Source organism: Leptinotarsa decemlineata, unplaced genomic scaffold (assembly GCF_025532065.1).
Source record: "Leptinotarsa decemlineata unplaced genomic scaffold, Ldec_3_MD MMD2_tig00078363_RagTag_RagTag, whole genome shotgun sequence".
NCBI classification, from domain to species: Eukaryota; Metazoa; Arthropoda; class Insecta; order Coleoptera; family Chrysomelidae; genus Leptinotarsa; species Leptinotarsa decemlineata.
The window spans coordinates 2,395,475-2,417,237 of NW_027412728.1; the positions used below are offsets into that span (position 1 = coordinate 2,395,475).

General features: G+C 33.7%; 2 protein-coding genes across 2 annotated transcripts in view; both read left to right on the forward strand.

Annotated features, from left to right (window-relative positions):
* Positions 1-5,323: 5,323 nt before the first annotated feature.
* On the forward strand, positions 5,324-6,292 carry LOC141487108 (uncharacterized). Its single transcript, XM_074185905.1, has one exon. It carries the CDS (start codon positions 5,324-5,326, stop codon positions 6,290-6,292), a length of 969 nt encoding a protein of 322 aa, XP_074042006.1.
* A 3,002-nt stretch (positions 6,293-9,294) lies between these two features.
* Parg (Poly(ADP-ribose) glycohydrolase) overlaps positions 9,295-21,763 on the forward strand; it is a 28,512-nt gene continuing 16,043 nt past the window's right edge. The window contains exons 1-6 of the mRNA XM_023159755.2: positions 9,295-9,949; positions 10,000-10,149; positions 11,703-12,036; positions 12,357-12,522; positions 21,032-21,162; positions 21,237-21,424. Coding sequence (XP_023015523.2) covers positions 9,698-9,949; positions 10,000-10,149; positions 11,703-12,036; positions 12,357-12,522; positions 21,032-21,162; positions 21,237-21,424 — 1,221 coding nt within the window. The 5' untranslated portion in view covers positions 9,295-9,697. The remainder of the gene's footprint in view (positions 9,950-9,999; positions 10,150-11,702; positions 12,037-12,356; positions 12,523-21,031; positions 21,163-21,236; positions 21,425-21,763) is intronic.

The window sequence follows — 21,763 nt, forward strand, 5'->3', positions numbered from 1 at the left end:
CACGAGGCTTTTGCCAACCAACAGAAATGCATGGCAGTCTATTTCGATATTAACAAAGCTTTCGAAACTGCATGCCGTTATAATATTCTGGACAAATTGAAAAAATGGGGTTCCAAGTTCGAGTAAATGGTACATTATTACAGTGCAAAACTCAAGGAAATGGTATTCCTCAGGGCTCGATAATAAGCCCCACATTATTTCTAATAGCACTCAATGACATTGTTAAATAATAGTTCTTTTCGAATCAGTTTCTATGTCACCTGTCACTCCCGCCTGATGTGTGTGTGTTTGACGGATGAAGATTAGTTATAAACAAGTATGGCCGAAACTGAATTCAAGATATTATTTTGATTGTTAAGAATATACGTTTATGTTGTTGAACTTTTGTATAGTAACACGTTTTTGCCAAATAAAATCAGTGTAAATGATTCACGCCGTTTATTTAACATGGTAGCAGAGGTCCGTGGTTGGCAAAACGAGTAGAAATTGCAGTAAAAGAATAGTTGCACAAGAAACAGAAAGAAAGAAAATGGCGGACAAAAAAGATGATATCTCTCTGCCGGTATTCGATGGAAAAGACTGGGCCAAATGGAAATTTAGATTGTTGTTAACACTGGAGACTAAAAATTGCAAGGAAGTATTAAATAATGAAATACCGGAAGGTACAGGAAGTACGGCAGCAAGTATTGAACAGTGAAAGAAATCTGATGTAAAAGCTAGGTCCATAATAGTACAAGGGGTTAGCAATGCACAACTAGAACTAATAATAAACGAAAAAACAGCAGCAGACATGTTGAAAAAATTGAATGCAATATATGAACCCTCATCAACGGCACTGAAACTACTTACCAAGAGGAAATTGCTGGGCTTAAAAATGAAACAAGAAGATGACCCTCAGGATTTTATAACAGTATTTGAAAGGCATATAAATGAATTGAAGAATACTGGAGAAATTATTGAGGAAGAGGATCAATTAAATTATCTATTGTTAGCTTTACCAGATTCATGCAGTACGATAATAGATATCATTGATGCACTAGCTCCAACCCAAAGAACTGTTGAATACGTTAAGTCAAAGCTGTTAATAGATTTCAAAAGGAATAATACAGAAGAGCACAAAAATACAAGTCAAGGCCATGTTTTCAACTCACAAGCTTCTAGCTCTAACAGATATGAAGAACACTTCCAGAGAAAAGAAACTGAACAGAAATGTTACAGATGTGGACGTCCCGGGCATATTAAACGCTACTGCAGAAGTTTTGGAAACAGAGGTAGATATAGAGGAAGCCCAAGTTATAGAGGTAATTATAGAGGAGGAAGAAGAAAATCAGCAGGAAATTCAGCGGAGGTTAACGAGAATCATAGATCAGAAGAAAATTGCTTCCAGGTGATGCTAACGAAGTCAGAAAAAGAAGAACCGAAATTTGTTGATAATAACAAAATAACCTGGTTGTTAGATAGTGGCTGCAGCGACCATATTGTAAATACCGATAAGTACTTTTCAGAAGTTAAAGGGCTAGATAGAGATATAAATATTAAGGTAGGTGATGGATATATTATTAAAGCTCTTGCTGTAGGAACCATTGTTGTAAATTTTAAAGTAGGTAACAGTGAAATTAAAACTGTAATAAATAATTGCTATTTTGCTCCTGACATGAATAAAAATTTGTTGAGCATGTCAAAAATTACAGATAATAATCACAAAATATGGGCCCAAGAAAATTACTTAGAAATGATTAATAAACAGAACAAGGTTATCGCTAGAGCTAAGAAGAAACAAAACCTGTACGAGTTATCCGGTAATGTAGAATTCAATTTAATTTCCAACAATTCTGTTATTCTAAATGAAAAAGAAAAGTGGCATAAGAAATTAGGTCATGTCAATTTTGATTTCTTGTCAAACATGTGTAAGAAACAAGTATGTGATGGGTTACCAAATTTCTTAGAGAAAGAAAACATTAAATGTGAAATTTGTATAACCTCAAAAATGGCAAATTTGAAATTTCATAATAACAGAAGAAGAGCTAATGATTTATGTGAAATTATACATACTGATGTAAACGGCCCCATAAATCAAGAAGGCTATGGAGGTGAAAAATACTTTGTAACTTTCATTGATGATTTTAGTAGATTAGTTATAGTATACTGTATAAGGTCAAAAGATGAAGTCTTTGATTGCTTTGAAAGATATTCATTATTAGTTCAAAATCAAACGGGAAAACGAATTAAAGAAATTAGGTGTGATCGGGGAACCGAATATCTAAATAAAAAGTTTTGCGAGTTTGCTAAAAAAAACGGTATATGGTTGAGACCAAGTCCTAGTTACACTCATGAATTAAACGGGGTAGCTGAGAGATATAACCGCACCCTCATGAATAGCGCGAGGTGTTTATTAACTGATGCAAAATTAGATAAAAAATATTGGCCAGAATGTGTTAGAACAGCTGCCTATTTGAGCAATAGGGTAATAAAACAAAATAATTTTGACAAAACTCCTTTTGAAATATTTATGGGCAGAAAACCTGATGTATCTAATCTGAAATTATATGGTAGTACTGTTTTTCTTAGAATAACTGATACAAAAAGAAATAAACTGGAACCTAAGTCTGAAAAAGGTACTTTGATAGGTTACTGTGATATGGGTTATCGCATCTTAGTAAATAACAAAATAGTTGAGAGTAGGCATGTTAAATTTATTGAACAAGGTGAGAGATACATAAGAATAACAAAAGAGAATGAAAGTGATGAAAAAGAAAATGAAAGTAGTGCAAAAGAGAATGAAAGTACTTTGATACGAAATGGATGTGATGGTAACGAATCAGACATGTACGACAACTCTAGTGGAGAGGAAATGGATCTAAATAACAGAGAACCTGAGAATATGACTGAAGGTGTGACAAATGAGGTACTGAAGAGAATCAGAAAGAAACCAGTATGGCATGATGATTATGTTATAGATGCACATTGTTCAAATGTAGTAGTTCCGAATACTTTCTCTGAAGCAGTAAAATCAAACGAAAGGGTTTATTGGCAAAAGGCCATGGAAAATGAGTTGAGCAGACTACACAAAAATAAAACATGGACACTGGTAGATATAAGTTCAGTACCAGATGGTAATAAAATTATTCAAGCCAAGTGGATATTTAAAGTAAAGCCAAATAATCTTTTCAAAGCAAGATTAGTGGCCCTTGGATATCAACAACCAAAAGAACTAGAGGAAGAAGTCTACTCACCACTGGCAAGGATGCCTACACTTAAATCCTTATTGTCAGTAGCATGTAGTAAAGGTTGGCATATAGAACAAATGGATGTTCAAACAGCCTTTCTGAATGGCAAAATAAATTCGGAAGTGTATATTTACCAACCTGAAGGTTTTGAAAAAAATGAGAATATGGTCTGTCTATTGAACAAAGCTCTGTATGGGTTGCGCAAGAGCCCTAGAACATGGTATGATTGTTTTCATGAATACATGGTAACGAAAAAATTTGTTTGTTCAAAGTACGATTCCTGTTTATATATTAAAGATGTGGGAGAAAAATCTGTATATGTCATTTTGTATGTTGATGACTTATTGTTGTGCAGTCCTGATCAAGCAGAGGTGAAATGTATAAAAGAAGAGCTGAATAAGAGATTTGAAATGAAAGATTTTGGCAAAATAAAAAACTATTTAGGCATTGACATTGATTATGATAGAGACAAGAAATACATGAGATTGAGTCAAACGAAATATATCGAGTGTATTGCAAGAACATATAACGTCATAGAAAGCAAAAGTTATCGTACACCACTTGAAATAAATTTAAAATTAGAGGCAGCGGAAACTTGCCCAGTGGAAATTCCATATAGAAACTTGATAGGCGCATTATTGTATATTAGTCAGGGAACCCGTCCAGATATCTCATATGCGGTAAACTATTTGAGCGGTTTTCAAAATAACTATTCAAACACTCATTTTAAATATGCTCTTAGAGTTTTAAAGTATCTATATTCAACAAAAAATCTAATGCTAAATTTTAACTCGTTATGTGAAGTACATGTTGATTGTTATGTAGATGCTGATTGGGCAAGCGATATTGTTGACCGTAAATCAAGAAGTGGTATTATAGTTAGAGTATTAGGAAATCCAGTTCTGTGGATCTCTAGAAAACAGAAAGTCGTTACTAGATCCTCATGTCACGCTGAATATATTGCTTTGGCAGAAGCAACAGATGAGGTACTGTTTCTAATAGGTATTGCAAAAGATCTGTCTTTAAATGTAAGCGAACCAGTTGAAATTTTTGAAGATAATTCTTCAGCAAAACATTTGGCTAATAATGGAAATTTTTCTAAAAATAGTAAACATATAGATGTTGGATACCATTATGTTCATGATTATGTTAAAAAAGAGATCATTAAAGTGTCAGAGATTTCATCTGAAGAACAGTTGGCTGATATATTAACAAAAGCCTTAAGTTTTGTTAGGTTTGAAAAACTAAGAAAGTTGTTAAGTGTGTATTAATATAATATAGGAACTTATTTATATGAGTTATGTATTAAGAACATTTATATTCATGATATGATTCAAAAAGAAAGGAGGTGTGTTAAATAATAGTTCTTTTCGAATCAGATTCTATGTCACCTGTCACTCCCGCCTGATGTGTGTGTGTTTGACGGATGAAGATTAGTTATAAACAAGTATGGCCGAAACTGAATTCAAGATATTATTTTGATTGTTAAGAATATACGTTTATGTTGTTGAACTTTTGTATAGTAACACGTTTTTGCCAAATAAAATCAGTGTAAATGATTCACGCCGTTTATTTAACAGACATCTTACACTCCTTGAAAAAACCCCTTCAGGCAAGAATATACGCAGATGATATGGTACTATTTGTCAAAGGAAAGAATATCCACAACCTAGCTAAACTGTTACAGATCCAAATAAGTTCTCTAGGAAAATGGTCCAAAACCACAGGTTTCATTTTTTCTACAGAAAAAACGAACTGCATTATATTCTCAAAGAAAAAATGCGAGAAAGAAATCACCAACAATGAAAATAAATGACACAAAACTAACATTCGTAACCCACATCAGATTCTTAGAGATGATATTTGACCAACAATTAAATTGGAAGCAACATGTCAGACATTTAGCGCTATCATGCCAAAAAAGAATAAACCTACTCAAACACCTAGCTCATAAACAATGGGGTGCAGAAGGTTCAACACTACTATTGCTGTACCGATCTTTAATACGCTCAAATCGATTTCCAACAAGTTACTGTCGGCCAAGAACTGATCTTCCATTTTACGAGAGGATCCGACGACAAGTAAGTTCTTTACAAATGGAGTCATTTCCAACCCCGTACCCCACAAACATCAAATCTGCACCACCATGGTTCATACAGACTCCTATCATAAACACTCTCCTATCCCAGTTTCCCAAACACGATACAAATAAGCACATCATCAAACAAAATTTTCGACAAATCCTGGACCAATTCGACCACCCTGAAGGAATATACTCAGACTCATCCAAAACTCATCTTGGTGTAGGAGCTGCAGTAGTGACTGACTATGTTGCATTGACCTTTAAACTTCCAGAAACAGCAACAATACTAACTGTAAAATTATTTGCCATCCTTCAAGCTCTCCAGTACGCTAAGTCAAGTGCTTCGGACACTGTCTCAATCATTTCAGACTCTCTTAGTGTCTTACAACTTCTTCAACGAATATATATCAAACACCCCATTGGAATACTTATCAAACAACAATTTTTCGAACTCCAATCGCTCAAGAAGAAAATCATCCTACTTTGGGTTCCTTCGCATGTGGGGATTGTTGAAAACGAGAGTGCTGATTTTCATGCTCGTGAAGCGATTGATAATCCGAACCAAGGAATAACAATGTGTAGCCCTCATACCGACCTGAAAATATACTTCAAAAGCATATTGTTGAGGAAGTGGAACATTGAATGGCAGAGTACCCCATTCAAACTGAGAGAATGGAAACCCAAAGTCGGACCATGGAACTATGGAACACTGAAAAGAAGGGAACAAGTTATAATCACCCGTCTTCGATTAGGACACAACAAAGTAATCCACGAATACTTAATATCTCTAGCAGATCAACCACAGTGCTACATTTGTGAAGTTGCACTTACAATACATCACATCATTGTGCAGTGTCCAGTGTTTCAATTAGAAAGGGAAATGTGCAAAATATCGACGGAATCGCAGGAAACCTTGAGTTATTTTAGTGCTAGCAAGATTTTAAATTATTTAAGTGCTCTGAACTTATCTAACAAAATATAATATTGTAATCAATATAGTTACTGCTTGTAAATATCTTTTCCGCCGCTAATAACCATAAGGTTGAAGCAGTTATTTTCAAATAAAAAAAAAAATTACTTTGAAGAAAATTAAATTGAATTAATAATAGCAACGATTCATAATAATCTCCAACTACAGGCCCGGTTGCCACCGCTCGAAGCATGTTGCCTGGTGTGTCGTCAAGTGGTGCGTTCCACTAAGCGTTCACAACGCCTAAAATACTCATTCAGGCGTTCCACATGGCGACCGCGATCGTTGTGGTCACGGCGAAAACGTCATTAATGACGTCATTACTTATGCTCACGCCTAGCTCACGACGACCCATCTCAAGAGGTGGGTCTATGTGAGCGTTTAGAGAAACTGAGCGCAATTTTTAAAACTAAAAGCAGCAAACATGGCGACAACAACAATATCGTTCTATTGTGCCGAACAAAATACTGCTGTGGATCTCAAACTTTCTCCTGCAGATGCTGAACGTGCGTTAACAGGTAGAAATAAAAAAAGGGTTTAATTTTATACTTGTGAATTATGGTATATAATTCTAAAATGGTTAATTGAAAAAAAATCAACCTATAAGAATCTGTTGTGGCCATTTTCCAAAGAGCTATCATCAGTTGATGACGGGAAGGAATTGTAGGACATCCGGGAACACGTCGGACTAAATCTTCTTGTATAAGCTCATGTAAATAATTTAATGTACATCTTGAAAGTCTAAAGAGATCAATAAAGAATTCCATGAGTAAAATTTCCAAAATCTATAGTGTATTAAGTGATAAAAAATAATTTACCTGAAATTACTTTTAAATTCTTCATCTGAATAACGAGTAATTACATTATCGTAATCAATAAAACGTGTTCTAAGTTTTCGTTTTTCACGATTATATTTTTGTAAAATTGTATTCCAGTCTTCATCCAGTCCAGCTGGACGAACTAGTACTTTGTGGAGCATTATTTCGACGCACCAACAAATTTCCAACTGCCGCCGTAAAAGGCATTTTTATTATATACGAACATAAATTAATTAAATACTCCTCTAAAATTAAAGTATATACATAATTTTTGTTCAATAAATCATGTTAACCAACAATTAATATAACTTATTGATACTACTTACAAATTGTAACATAACCTCATCAACTTTTTGTTTTGTTTTTTTAAACGCGTCATGTGTATTATTTAAATGAACGCTCAAAACGCTCCAAAATCCATTCCACTTCAATTAATGATTGTGACTCCCAGAACCAAGTGGAAAGGCAAAAACCGTTGTCGTGAGCGTGGTCGTTGTGAATGCTTAGTGGAACGCACTGAAGATGTACCGCGGGCGATCTCACATTTTGAATTGCTCTTGCTCAGTTGTTAATTGACATATAAACTGGCAAATTTTGTGGGATACTTGGGAGATGATTTACTTTTATAATATATAATTTTCAATAAAAAACTAAATTAGCCTGAATGAGCCCATTGTGAATTAAATAATGAATCTCTGTACTGTTATTTCAGAGCATTCCAAAATGGAACTCTTGACACATTTGGTAACTTAAGGATGCCCAAAAATGAATTTGTTTATTTTATTTCCTCCTTGAAAGTAAACTTCCAAAGCAATTTTGAGAATCTTATTGTAAGAACAAATGTCATTGCAGGATTTGTATCATTGTTCGAACAATGTAATTATATCCATCCATGTGGAAATTCACAAATATCTCACCTTTTGAAGTTATATAGTAGAGTAAGATTATTTTATACATTAAAATGTAAAAATAGGAATTTTAAATCTCAGAAAAATATTGCCAAAAAAATAAGGAAGAATAAAATAATAATTTGGAGACGCGAATAAATGTTTTGAAATGAACAATTTGTATTTTTAGTTTTTTCCTTATATAATAATCACCAGCTACCCTGGAAACCTAGAAGGATCCTAAGTGGGTCTACTACATGATATTAACATTTCAGGACGGTAAAAAACGTTCTGTAAACGTATTACTAAAAAAGAATAAAAAGATTGGAGTAACAAAAGTAAGTTGATGTTTGGATAGAACTTACCTACGTATATATAAAACAAATACATTTATGTTAGAAAAGAGTTAATTCTAAAATGCAAGGAGAACGTCAATTCTTATAATAAAGAACAAGCAATTCAACTGAAAGGTAGAGAGGTAGATCATAAAATTTATACCAAAAAGTTGATTGCTGGACAATTTCTCCTTTATATTCCAGTTGATTGAGCCATTGTATTCCTACTGGTGATTTTAGAAATAATTCGGCTGTTTTGACATTTTTTGAAAAAATCATGTAACCAGATAGAATGTCTGCACAAGAATTATTATATCAATTGAATTTGGGTCCATTCCGTAAGGTATATAAAAATTATATGAGCCTTTTGGATATAAGAAAGTTTGAGTGCGAACCTGTGCAAAACCATTTCGCGAGTCCTGTCCTCTTATCGTCACTTCCCAAAATGGCGTCTAGATACTTTTCCACATCAAAGGCGGCATGGCCAAGTGTCCATGCTGATTGTTATATATGCTGTGATACGACCAAATCTTCTCTATTATATAATGATCACAAAACACAAAGGATAATATATAATGTATGTTTGTAAGTGTACCATCCAGGTATAAAATCTGACTAGCTGCCCTAAACCGCAAACAAATAAGATATTTCAACACGGTATTAAGATTGTAGTCATGCCCACTAGAAACACAGAGACAGGACAATGTAGTTTATGCTCAATCGAGTTCTCCAGAGCGGAGAAAAAAAAATTTAATTTTCACAATGATAGTATGCAACAGGTAAAACATCATCACGTCTTCTTCTCTTCTCTTTTTTTATGTTCTTTGCTTCCCTTCGGCGCAGTAGACTAATCATTACGTCGAATCTGGTTTAAATAATGTCAGAACATGGATCTCTCCATCCTCTTTTAGTTGTTGGAGTCGGTGTTTTCATTTCTATGGCCAGTCTATATTATGACGTCACCACAATATATTCGAATGTCTTTGATTTAAAAAAAATTGAATACCTAGTAATTTCCTGATAACAGTTCAAATTTTTTAAAAATTCTTCATAACTGATAAACTAATGTATTAGGTTATATGAGATTGACGATCAAATGCTTTATTCTTAATTAGGAGTGTGCTAATGGAAAAACCCAACTTCCACTCTTGTGTTATTAATCATGAATTATCTGATGTGGTGTAATTTAAATCTCACCACAAAGGAAAATATTTATTGGATATTGAATTCAACTCTAATTTATTGGTTAAAAAGTACTGTAGAGCAGATGATCTTCTATTTATCTTGACAGTTTTTGAATATTGTGATAATATTGAGTTGATCCTCGTCATTGAGCCTATTGAAATCTGAAGATATATTGTTTGTCTCTTGAAAAATATGCAGTGTGAATCTTCTGAACCTTCGAAGACTTGGTTAGGAACTGGAATATCGGAACTGTGCAAAGGAAAGGGGCGATGGAGCTTCAGTGTGAATCCTATTAATATTTCAAAATATCATGCTGTGCTATTTAACCTTCCTGTTACTTTAAAAGAACCTCCAAAACCTCATCGTAGTTCAGATCCACATCACTGGGATGATGACCATGTTCACATGCCTTATTCCGAAAAAAGTTTGTTTCCCATTACTGAAGTGAGTATGAAAAGACAATGTATTCTTGAAAAAATAGTTTCTCTTTTTAGAATGGCAAGGATGTGATCAAATTACGGTGGGATATTATCAGGGAGAACTTGTCAAAACCTATTAGTAACACTAGCGAACTTGATGCAGCCATAAGATCATATAACAGTTCATTGCCCAAGTTCACTGCCCTTCATCACTTTTTGGAAGAGGTATAGTATTGAAATAGTATAATGTGTTATTTTTTAGAAATAATTACTCTCATTTTTCATCACTTTGCTCAAACTACTACAAAAAAATCATTAGATTTATTCGATGGGTTTGTGATACAATACAGTGCTGTTTCAACCCACCAGGTCTGGTTAGTGGAGCTAGGTAAAATTACAAAAAAATAAGTAATAATCTCTCCAGTGAGATTTTACTTTGAGGCATCCTTAAAATTGAAGAAAGTGCATATATCAACCGACAGTGTTTATTTATTTGAAGCATTACCCTGTTCTTTGTTGTCATGTCATGAATTCTGAACACTTTCAATGACAAAGGGCAAGAGTCTCACAGACACTCATTTTTATCATCCAAGGTAAATAGTGTCTACTTCAATAAATACCATTAATAAAGGCATATGCTTTGTATAACTTTAGTAACGTTATACTCAACGTAATCTCAAACTATTGTTTAGATGTGGTGACTTTGAAGAACAGTTAGAATCAACATTACTAATAATGTCTACTACGCTAATTTTACTCTGCAATAAGGTTTGGTATTATCATTTGGGGCTCCAGTCATGAGCTGAACAGAGTATTTCTCTGTCAAAAAAAGGTAATCAGAATATTTTTTGGTATGAAGGTCAAAGACTCATGTAGAGGAATCTTTAAAATGAACAAATTATTAACAGTACCAGCGATATACATTTTTGAGTCATTAAAATTTTTAGTAAATCAACCAAGCTACTTTGAAAAGCATCATAAAACACATAAGTATGGAAGAAGATTTAGGAATAATTTTTTATATCTGATACATAAAAAGTCTCTATATGAAAGAAGTACTGTATACAGTGCGATTCAATTTTTTAATTCTCTGCCACAGGATATAAGAGACATTGGGTTGACCAGCGGTTTTCTGAAGTCTGTGAAAGAATTTTTATGCAATATAGAGCCTTATACTATAGATAAATATTTCAACAGTGTATGTTAAATTTTATCTTATCAACTCTATACTTATATGTGTATGTGACGTGTTGTATTCAAATTTTGTATCTTATTAATCTTTCGTAATTTTGTTCACTGACGTATTTCTCGAACAAAGTATTTCTTTCAACTTTTTTACAAGATTTACATATACTCTGTAGAAATAAATGAATATCTATCTAGTTATCTAATCCATTTGACTTTTGTAATAAGAAGCAATGCGATCACCTGACATTTCAAGCACTCGGAAAAGATATTCTCAAGTAATACTTTATTGTGAGATTTCAACTGAACAGTTTACAAAACTGCAACACATGTTTTGCTATACAACAGCTTCCTCAGATGAAAGCTATTGTATAGCGAAACACAACTTGTGGTTTTGTAAACTGTTCAGTTAACATCTCATAATAAAATATAACTTGAATACGTTATAGCTTTCCGTCACGTATCAGCCAATTACATCACATAACTCAAAAAAGAGTTATTTATAAAATGGGTAGTAAGTAAGAAAGAACTTTGAATCGAAAGTTTCAAGAATATCAGTGAATGTTTGATTACTTCTATGAATTTTTTTCAAGGTTGCGGAAGAAGAAGAAAGTGAGTACTTTTTCACAAATATTCTACCAAAAATAATAAAACTGGCCCTGAAGCTACCAGAACTAATACCCGGTAGTCTTCCTCTTTTGAAGAAGGGCCACAATAGATCAGTCAGTTTATCTCAACTGCAGATAGCCTCTTTGCTTGCAAATGGATTCCTCTGTACATTTCCATGGAGGAAAGAAGTTGCATGTACCTATCCAGGAGTAAACTTTGTTAGACTATTTTCAGCTCACGATAGACCAGAAAGACAAACTTGTGTTGACGAAAAATTGAAATGCATCGTACATTACTTCAAAAGAGTCACTTCTACAAGTAGGTGCAATTACTTAACTGTTGATTAAATAGACTTTCTGTAAAACAGATTCAAAATTGATTTAGGCGTCTATCCTCTGAAGTTAGGATTATGCTAAAGCCAACCAATCATTTTTAAATGAAAGTTTTGTGTAACTTTTAGTTAAAACAAATGACAATATTTACAGAAATCATATTTAATAAAAAAGTTTGGACATTGAACATTTTTTTACTGATGTAATCTCCTCAATATATGAAATATTTCAAAATCAGTTTTCAATAAAGTCACTGCCGAGTTGAAAAACCCTGTATATAAATAAGTGTCTCTTATTCCCTTTTAGGTCCAGTGGGAGTTGTTACATTTGAAAGAAAATTTATACCAAAATCAAGCATGCCTCGGTGGGATACTCTGAGAAACAATATAGCAAATTCAAAAGTTTATATAAATAGTTCTGGAACAATTGAAGATGATGGACTAGGATTTCTACAGGTTGATTTCGCCAATAGGTAAGGAGGCCCACTGAAAATGATCCCTAACAAGTAGTAACATTAGATAATGAATGATAATTGGCATTTTTAGGAATCGCATGTGAGATAGATAGATATTTATTTAATCTCTTATTTAAAAGAAAAAAAAAAAAAAAAGTTTATTGTCTAACAGGAGTAACCCCAATTACAAGACAAATATAATTAAGTTCACAGCTATAACTATAGTCCGTTCATAATTTGTCGATAGCACAAAATGAGGGCCCAAGTCATAAAACGGTCGTAAAACTCGTAAAATCATAGGCGGAGGTTCCTGAGGTGTTTATTCATTAAATATAAAGCTTCAATTTATATTCGAAACTTGCCTTGAAAGGGTGAAGTTGTTACGAACGAAAATAATCTTTGGTTTAGTACATTTTTTAATCGCATTTAATTTACGGCTCGTTGGTGTTTCGGCGTCTACGGCAGTAATTAACGTCTCTAATATTTATTTTGCGAATTTTGTGCAGTGCGTGAGTAACTTTTTTTCATATTCCTACAAACATATACGTACCTTTCGTTCCTGCTTGTTTTGTTTGATTGCTTGCGATGGCTTCGTCATCATCATCAACATCATCAAGTTTTACACCGGTACTGTTGCGTACAGTCAGTAAGTCTGTCTATTCACCAAGAGAGAAGACTATTGTTTTGAACGTTCACGATGCTCTGGTTTCTCAGAATCCCACAAACACTGTTCAGAACATAATCAAGAGTTGTGCCAACATGACGGGCGTAGGGGAGTCAACAATATATAGGTTCCTATCAGAAAGAAAAAAAAAGGTATAGCTAACCCAAATACAAACGAATACTTAAAGAGGGGGAGAAAACCTATTGAAATTGATGAATTTGCCAAAAATGGTATTCGAAGGAAAATTCACGAATTTTTTTACAAAAAAGAAATACCCAACTTAAACAAAATATTACAAGAAGTTAGAGACGACCCGGATTTGCCTCATGTCGGACGAACCAAATTGTGGCAAGTTTTAAAAGAATTAAATTTCCGGTGGGAGAAATCAGACCGAAAATCACTTTTGATTGACCGGGAAGAGATAATATGTTGGAGAAGAAAGTATCTAAGATCTATACGAAAATTTCGGGCTGAAGGAAGGCCAATTTACTATCAGGACGAAACGTGGGTAAACGTAGGTCATACTCTCACAAAAATTTGGACAGATAAAAATATATCAAGCTCCAGGCAAGCCTTTATGGAAGGTTGGTCTACTGGTATTTCCCCACCCTCTGGTAAAGGCAGTAGATTAATAGTTTCTCACATTGGCAGTGAAAAAGGATTTGCTAAGCATGGTTTGTTGGAATTTGAATCCAAAAGCACAAAAGACTATCACGAGGAGATGACAGCTGATGTTTTCGAAGAGTATTTTGAGCAGATGATTGAACATATACCACCAAACTCAATTATAGTATTAGATAATGCACCTTATCATTCACGACTAGTTGAAAGACTTCCAACGACTGCGTGGAAGAAACAGGATATCATTGACTGGCTGCGGAATAAGTCCCTGCCTTACGAAGATGGAATGGTTAAAGCAGAACTTTTAAAAGTTGCCCGGCAACACAAATCTAAGTTCAAGAAATACGTAGTTGACAAAATGGCGGAAAGACGAAACATCACAGTCCTTAGACTTCCACCCTACCACTGCGAATTAAATCCAATTGAACTCATTTGGGCACAAATGAAAAGCTATGTGACTAGAAAAAATACGTCATATAAAATACAAGCTGTACGTGAATTGTTATATGAGTCTTTACAACATATTACAGAACAAAATTGGCGAGATGCAGTAAGACATGCAATAGAAAAAGAACAAAAAATGTGGGATCTTGACAATATAATTGATGCGACAGTAGAGACACAACCGCTAATTATTAACCTGCAAGACGACTCGGATTCCGAAGATGATCCTGTTTATTTTGAATTTGAATAGTTTTGTAAGTAATCGTAGTTTATATCATTTAAAAATAGGTATTAATTAAATAAATGTATCTTTTACAAATTGCAAGTAACTTATTATTTTTGAATAAAATAAAGAAATTTTTTTAAAATAAAAATACAGTTTACAGTACCTACAGTTTAAGAATATTAATATATTTATTTATTTAAAGTAACTAATGTTTTAATCATATACTCTACGACACTGGTCACTCATTTCCACTCAAAATACCTACATAATCGGATTAAAAGTTTTATAGCTGTATTGTATTTCTTCAGATACAAGGTGGGTTAGTCGAAAACATCTTAAACTGTCAGTTTTAGTTTGGTTTTTGTTATTATATCATATTAGCTGTCCTCTCTGTATTTCAGTTCTCTAATGAGGGTCAAACTTGCAGTGAGCTATCAACAAATTATGAACGGACTATAAGTATGAGTACAATGGAATATAACGAATAGCATATAAAATCAGCAGAGTAATAGAGTAGTATAGATATTATACAAACAGTGATACATTCATATAATAATAATATAAAACATATACTGTAGAATTCTAATAGAATTGGCAGTGTGCAGAGAGTTGAAACACAGTATTTCACTTATGGGTTGACATTAGATTCAAGTTCGACTTGCATAGAAAAAAGCTTGTTACGAATTATATACTTAAAGCGTCCAAATGAAACAACAAAAATTTCACATTCTGAATAGAAACTATTATAAATTTTACAGATGTTATAAACTGGAGATTTTAACAACATATAGAGAACTCTTTATATGTTGCTTTCTTTGCAAGTGGTGCAAATCGAAGTCGTTCTTCAGTCTGGTATCATATTCATGGTAGTCACTATTTCTATACATATTTTTAGCATTCTGATGGGTATATATTAATAATTTGTAGAAATAGATAGATGTTAGTGTTAGGATATTATTTTCAATGAACGTGTTTCTGTAAGTTTCTCCATAGTCCAAATCATATATTAACCTTATGAATTTTTTTTTGTGATAGGAAAATTCTGCATGTGTCTCTAGCTCTTCCCCAGGCAATGATGTTACTACTAATGATACTGTATATTAAAGAATAATATAGGTTTACTAGGTGGTGCCTATGAAAACTCGATTTCAGAGTAATAAATGCAAAGTACAGCTTGTTGAGGTTTTTACACAGAGCATCAACTTGTCTATTTAAAGAAAGTTTTTGGTCTAGTTCGAGGCCTAGGAATCTCGTTGATTCTGAGTCGTGAACTTCTGTGTTACCAATATTTATTGATAATTTATTACTGCGCTGTGAATTCAATGGAAACCATTTTCTTTGCATTATTGATGAGGTGATTTACTCCACACCAGTATGTAGATTCTTTTATTACAGTATCTATTTTAGCCTGTACCTGATTGATAGTTTCAGCTGTAATGATTGTTGTGTCGTCTGCGTATACGAAAGTACGTCCTTCACTGATGTAGTTAGGAAGGTCGTTGACATACAGCAGAAATAGCAGTGGCTCAAGAACCCCACCTTGGGGTGTGCCAATCTTTATATCAAAATTTTCGGAGAACTGCTTGTCAACCTGCACCTAAATAGATCTACCGGACATATATGACTCGATCCATTTTTGAATTGGACCTCAGATGTCTGGAGCTTCCAGTATTATTTGTAGATATCTAGGGTTGATTGTGTCAAATACACGAGACAGATCAAAGAATAGTCCAACCACAAGTTTATTTTCGTTGATGCTATCATGTATATATTGTACAAGATCTGCTGAGGCTGTTTCGACACAATAATAGCCAGGTCGGAATCCGAACTGTCGTGGGGTTATTAAATTATGTTCAGTTAGGTATGATGTTATTTGATTATAGACTGCCATTTCCATAATTTTGAAAAAACAGCTCAGCAGACATAAGTATCATTCTGTAGTTTTTCACGTTTTCCAATCTTGAAGACCAATTTATTTGGGAACACTCCACTAACGACAGAATGATTTATAATAATGGCTAATCTACTTGAGATATTGACAATGGACTCTTTCAGTAGAATTACTGGTATTTCATCTATGCCAGTGGAAAATTTCTTTTTCAAGCCTAACACAATAGATTTGATGTCATGTTCAGTCACAGGAGCAGAGAACATAGAATTAGGAGTTGTGACAGGTGATTTTGTGCACAGATCAATGGGGAGATTAAGAGAGTCTAGCTTTTCTCTGACAGAATTTGCAAAGTATTTCCCAAACATATTTGCTACCTGTGTTTTATCTGCTAATATTTCATTATCTACATTCAATGTGATTTCCTGTTTTTTATTTTTTACGTGGTTAGTCTTGATATTTTCCAAATTCCACAGAGCCTTCGCCTTGTTATCAGAGGAGGCAACTGTTTATAATGCATTACTCTCTATGATAAATAACTTAACTTCAAGTCTGAATCTGGAAAAAATAAAATTTCAAATGAAACAAATATTTTCCTAATTCACCAGAATATTCAATTGATTTCGTGAATGTAAGTTTTCTACCAGCATTTTGTCATCGTGATTTGTTTGTGACACTTATATTTGTTTTTCTTATTCATTATGAGTAAATGAGAATAAGTTATTGGCTCTTCAAGGATAGTTGGCTGAATGATTTCATGACAAACAGAAAATCATGTTTATAGAAAATGAATCATTTCACGGGAAGAGCCTTCTTTGAAATGTCTGTAACAGTAAAAAATTGACATGATGAATACCTCGGAATTTGACAAATGAGTAAAAAATTCATGACAAACCAATGCAAGTTATTTACAAAGAATATTCAAATGGAACAATAAGAAACAATGACAAAATGGTTTAGACTTTCGCGGCTGAGGTTTTTAGTGTTACTATTTTTCGAGTTTGAAAGCCGTGGATTTTTGGAATTTCTTCCTGACATTTCGAGTGGCTAGCTTCTTCAGAGGTTTAACCATCATGGCTTGCTGTCCGATGACTAACTTTTAGGCTTCGTAAAGCGTATATATTATATATATATAGGGTGATTCAAAAGTACTTTGACAAACTTCAGGAGGTGATTCCTCACAATATTCTAATATGAATTGTCCAAACAAATAAATGTCCGAAAACGCTTCGTTTCCAAAATACAGGATGTTGAAGTTTTATTTTCGTTTTTTTTTAAGCATTTTTGAAATACTGAACTTAATTAAACGAAACTTGGTAGTAGAAGGTTTTTGAGGTGTCGAATTCGAACCTGATGTTCTTATTGCTCTTACTCGTAGGGGGCGCCACCTACACGTCTTTTTCTTTTTTAAAGATTCATAACTTTTTTGGGCGTACTTCTAGCACATTTTTCAGTAAAAAAATCGATTCCTCTATCATATCTACGTAAGTAAGCTACCCTTGTTACTAGTCGCTGTAAGCAACCGTTTTCTAAATATTTGGACTTCAAAACTTCAAGTCGATTATTTGATAATCGATGCATGTTGAAGTTATTACGAATATTTTGCTTTTTTCACAAGAATGCTTTGGAAATGAATTTGACGTTTTACTCGTTTGAAGAGGTCATTACTGTGGGGTACGTTCCTTTATGACATCCTTAAGCGAAATAGTTATTTTTGTATCAAGGGTGCATAATCAGTATTTGTTTTAATAAAATTTGCAAGAAATGTCAACATTTTATTTCAGGAAAATTTTAATATGTAGAATAAACTAAAATAAACGAAACTAAATTGTATTCAAATAAATTGTTGAAAGTGTCCACCTTCAGCGAAGATACAGGCAGTCAGTCGTCTAGTCATTGAATCTCGTACCCGCTCAAAAATTATTGGTGTGTTTCTTATTGTTTCACAGGCGTCTACTATTCGGTTTCTTAGATCTTCCTCGTTCACTACTGGAGTCTTATAAACTAGTGACTTCAAATGTCCCCAAAAATAAAAATCTATCGGGTTTAGATCTGGTGACCTTGGTGCCCACGCCTGGTTAGGTTCTTCACCCCTACCGATCCAACGATGTGGCCGGAGCCCCATCATGCATATACCACATGCGGATACGAATTTCTAATGGTACATTCTGAAGTAGTCCCGGCAATTCATTTTCTAAAAAGTGTCTGTAAGTTGCGCCATTCAGTCGGAGCGGAAGAAAGAAAGGACCTATCGAGTATTTATCAATTATTGCCGCCCATACATTTACAGAAAATTGATACTGATAATGCCTTTCACTAACTGCGTGCGGATTTTCGAGAGCCCAAACATGGTTGTTATGAAAGTTTGTGGTAGCATTTCGGGAGAAGTTTGCCTCGTCCGTGAAGAGTACATATCTTAAATATTGAGGATTTCCAGCCAACTTTCTCAAAAACCGTTGACACATAGTAATGCGTTGTTGAAAGTCTCATGGCAAAAGAGCTTGTACCCTTTGAATATGGTATGCATAAAACTTTTGATCGTGGATATTTCTCCAAACTGTGGACTGAGTAGAATTGACAGCTTCAGCAATTACTCTTGTGCTTGTTTCTGGATTCTCCTCGAGAGCGTTCAAAACAGCTTCTTCCAATTCTGGGGTTCGGACTGCTCGTGGTCTTCCAATAATATCAGGTGCCCTCTTAAAGCTACCTGTTTCTGCCAAACGACGGTGAAGACTAGCAAATGTTGGAGCTGAAGGCAGTACTCGATTAGGAAATCGCTCCTGGTAAATACGTCTTGCTTCGCGCGCATTGCCATCCGCAAGGCCATAAACGAAATGCATATCGGCTAAATGAGCATTATTGTTTAAATAATCCATTTTTTCAAAATAAGTGTTTTCTACTTCTACTTACGGAAACTTCAACAAAACGTCTAACTGTCACAAAATATGTAATTACCAAAACTACTCACAAACGTCAAATTTATTTCCAAAGCATTCTTGTGAAAAATGCAAAATATTCGTAATAACTTCAACATGCATCGATTATCAAATAATCGACTTGAACTCTTCAAGTCCAAATATTTAGAAAACGGTTGCTTACAGCGACTAGTAACAAAGGTAGCTTATTTACGTAGATATGATAGAGGAATCGATTTTTTTACTGAAAAATGTGCTAGAAGTACGCCCAAAAAAGTTATGAATCTTTAAAAAAGAAAAAGACTTGTATGTGGCGCCCCCTACGAGTAAGAGCAATAAGAACATCAGGTTCGAATTCGACACCTCAAAAACCTCCTATTACCAAGTTTCGTTTAATTAAGTTCAGTATTTCAAAAGTTATTTGAAAAAAACGAAAATGAAAATAAAACTTCAACATCCTGTATCTTGGAAACGAAGCGTTTCCGGACATTTATTTATTTGGACAATTCATATTAGAATATTGTGAGGAATCACCTCCTGAAGTTTGTCAAAGTACTTTTGAATCACCCTGTATAACACTTTGCCTAGTGAGTGGAAAGACCTTCATATCAAATAATTGAAGTTCAAAGTAAAAAATTCAACCAAGGCTTCTATAAGATTGATGAGGTATTCAATTGTCAGTGGACCTAATATATGTACCTATATGTGTGTATATATGTGTATTTATATTGTGAGTCATAACTATTGTGAGATTTTTTTATGTACTCTATGTATATTTTTTATATTTTCAGTATGACGTACCTTAGCAAATTTTGTTATTGCAGATATTTTCTAATGTTACAGAAATTGTAATTTGAGGTCAATAAAATTTCTTTCTTTCTTTCTTCCTACTGACAAAAATCGATCAGGAGGTATCTTACTTCAGATTCAGAAAAACGCTGGAAACATACTTACTGAATAACTCATATTATACAATGGACGAGTTCTTATCTTCATAGTGAACTCTTTTTGCTCCTTATAGCATTTAAAAGTATATGTATTGTTTGCCTAATCTATGTTCAAATTTCTTTTGACTTGTTTTATGCCTTTTAAGGTCTTTGAAACCAATAAAGATTATTATTATAACAAATGCAGCATTATTGTGCCACTGCTTGTGTGTGGGCGTATACTATCTCTATTTGTCTCTATACATTTATTTCATTTTATTTATTCGTGATTGTCACTTCAATGTTCCTCACACACATTTAATTTCACAAGAAATTTCCTATAAGATATTCGAATCTTTGGATAAAGAAAATCATATTTAAAGAACGACATTCTTGTGGAATAAACATCCTGGGCTGGTATTTCCGATTGATTATATTTTGCAGATAATACCTACAGAGGTGACTTTGACATTTGTATATTAAAACAACTAATATTAATTTGTTTGAAGGTGGTTGACAATGTTTTATGGTGAATTTCATTAGTTTGGACTTCCATTGTCTAATATAATATAGTATAATTTGAAATCTCTGAAATAACAAATGAAAATTAAAATTTATTTGTTATTTCAGAGGTTTCACATCATATACCATATTAGACAATGGAAATCCGAACTAATGAAATTCATCTAATATTCAGTTGTTAACGATTACGATTTTTATGGATGAATCATGAAAACAATGTTTTCCGTGAGTTAGAGGTCTGAACTATAAAACTTAGACATCGCAGACTCTTTGCTACTCCTGAATGGAATAATAATTGTTCAGTGACTTTTTTATTTTCAGAAATGTAGGAGGGGGAGTCTTGGGTTACGGTTGCGTTCAGGAAGAAATTCGTTTCATCATCTGTCCAGAGTTGATTGTTAGTAGATTATTTGTTGAACAATTAGGTGATCAAGAGGCAGTGATAGTAACTGGTATGTGTACGATTTTGATTTTTTCTCACTTCCTATATTTCTCTTCAGTAAAATGGTCTTATTAATTCTGCTAGGTGTCGAACGATTCAGCAATTACTCGGGATATGGTGAGTCTTTCCAGTGGAAAGGTAATGTTATAGACGATACACCCCATGATGAATATGGCCGAAGAAGAACATCCATTTGTATAATTGATGCTACTCATTTCAATAAGCCTAAGGATCAGTTTCACCCTTCTGCCATGTTGAGGGAATTGAACAAAGTAAGCATTCTTCAAAGTCTGAAGGCTTGGTAGGCAGAGAGTGGTTTGTTGTTTGTTTCATTAGAATGTTTCTAAAATTTCGATTATCAAAAAGTCAAAAGCTCATCATAACAGTTGGGCTGTCCAACGTGCAGTCTACTCAGATGATGTTCGTTTTGATTCAAGTGTGAAATGATGCAACCATCCATTGATACATCCGGGTTTTTATGGTGGAACATAACCCAAATATTTATGCACGACATGTCCAACACGTTACTTTGATAGATAGATAGAGATAGATAAAATTTATTTGTTCAGGATAAAAATACAGGTCCCCTGAGGGCATAGAGCATGTCAGTA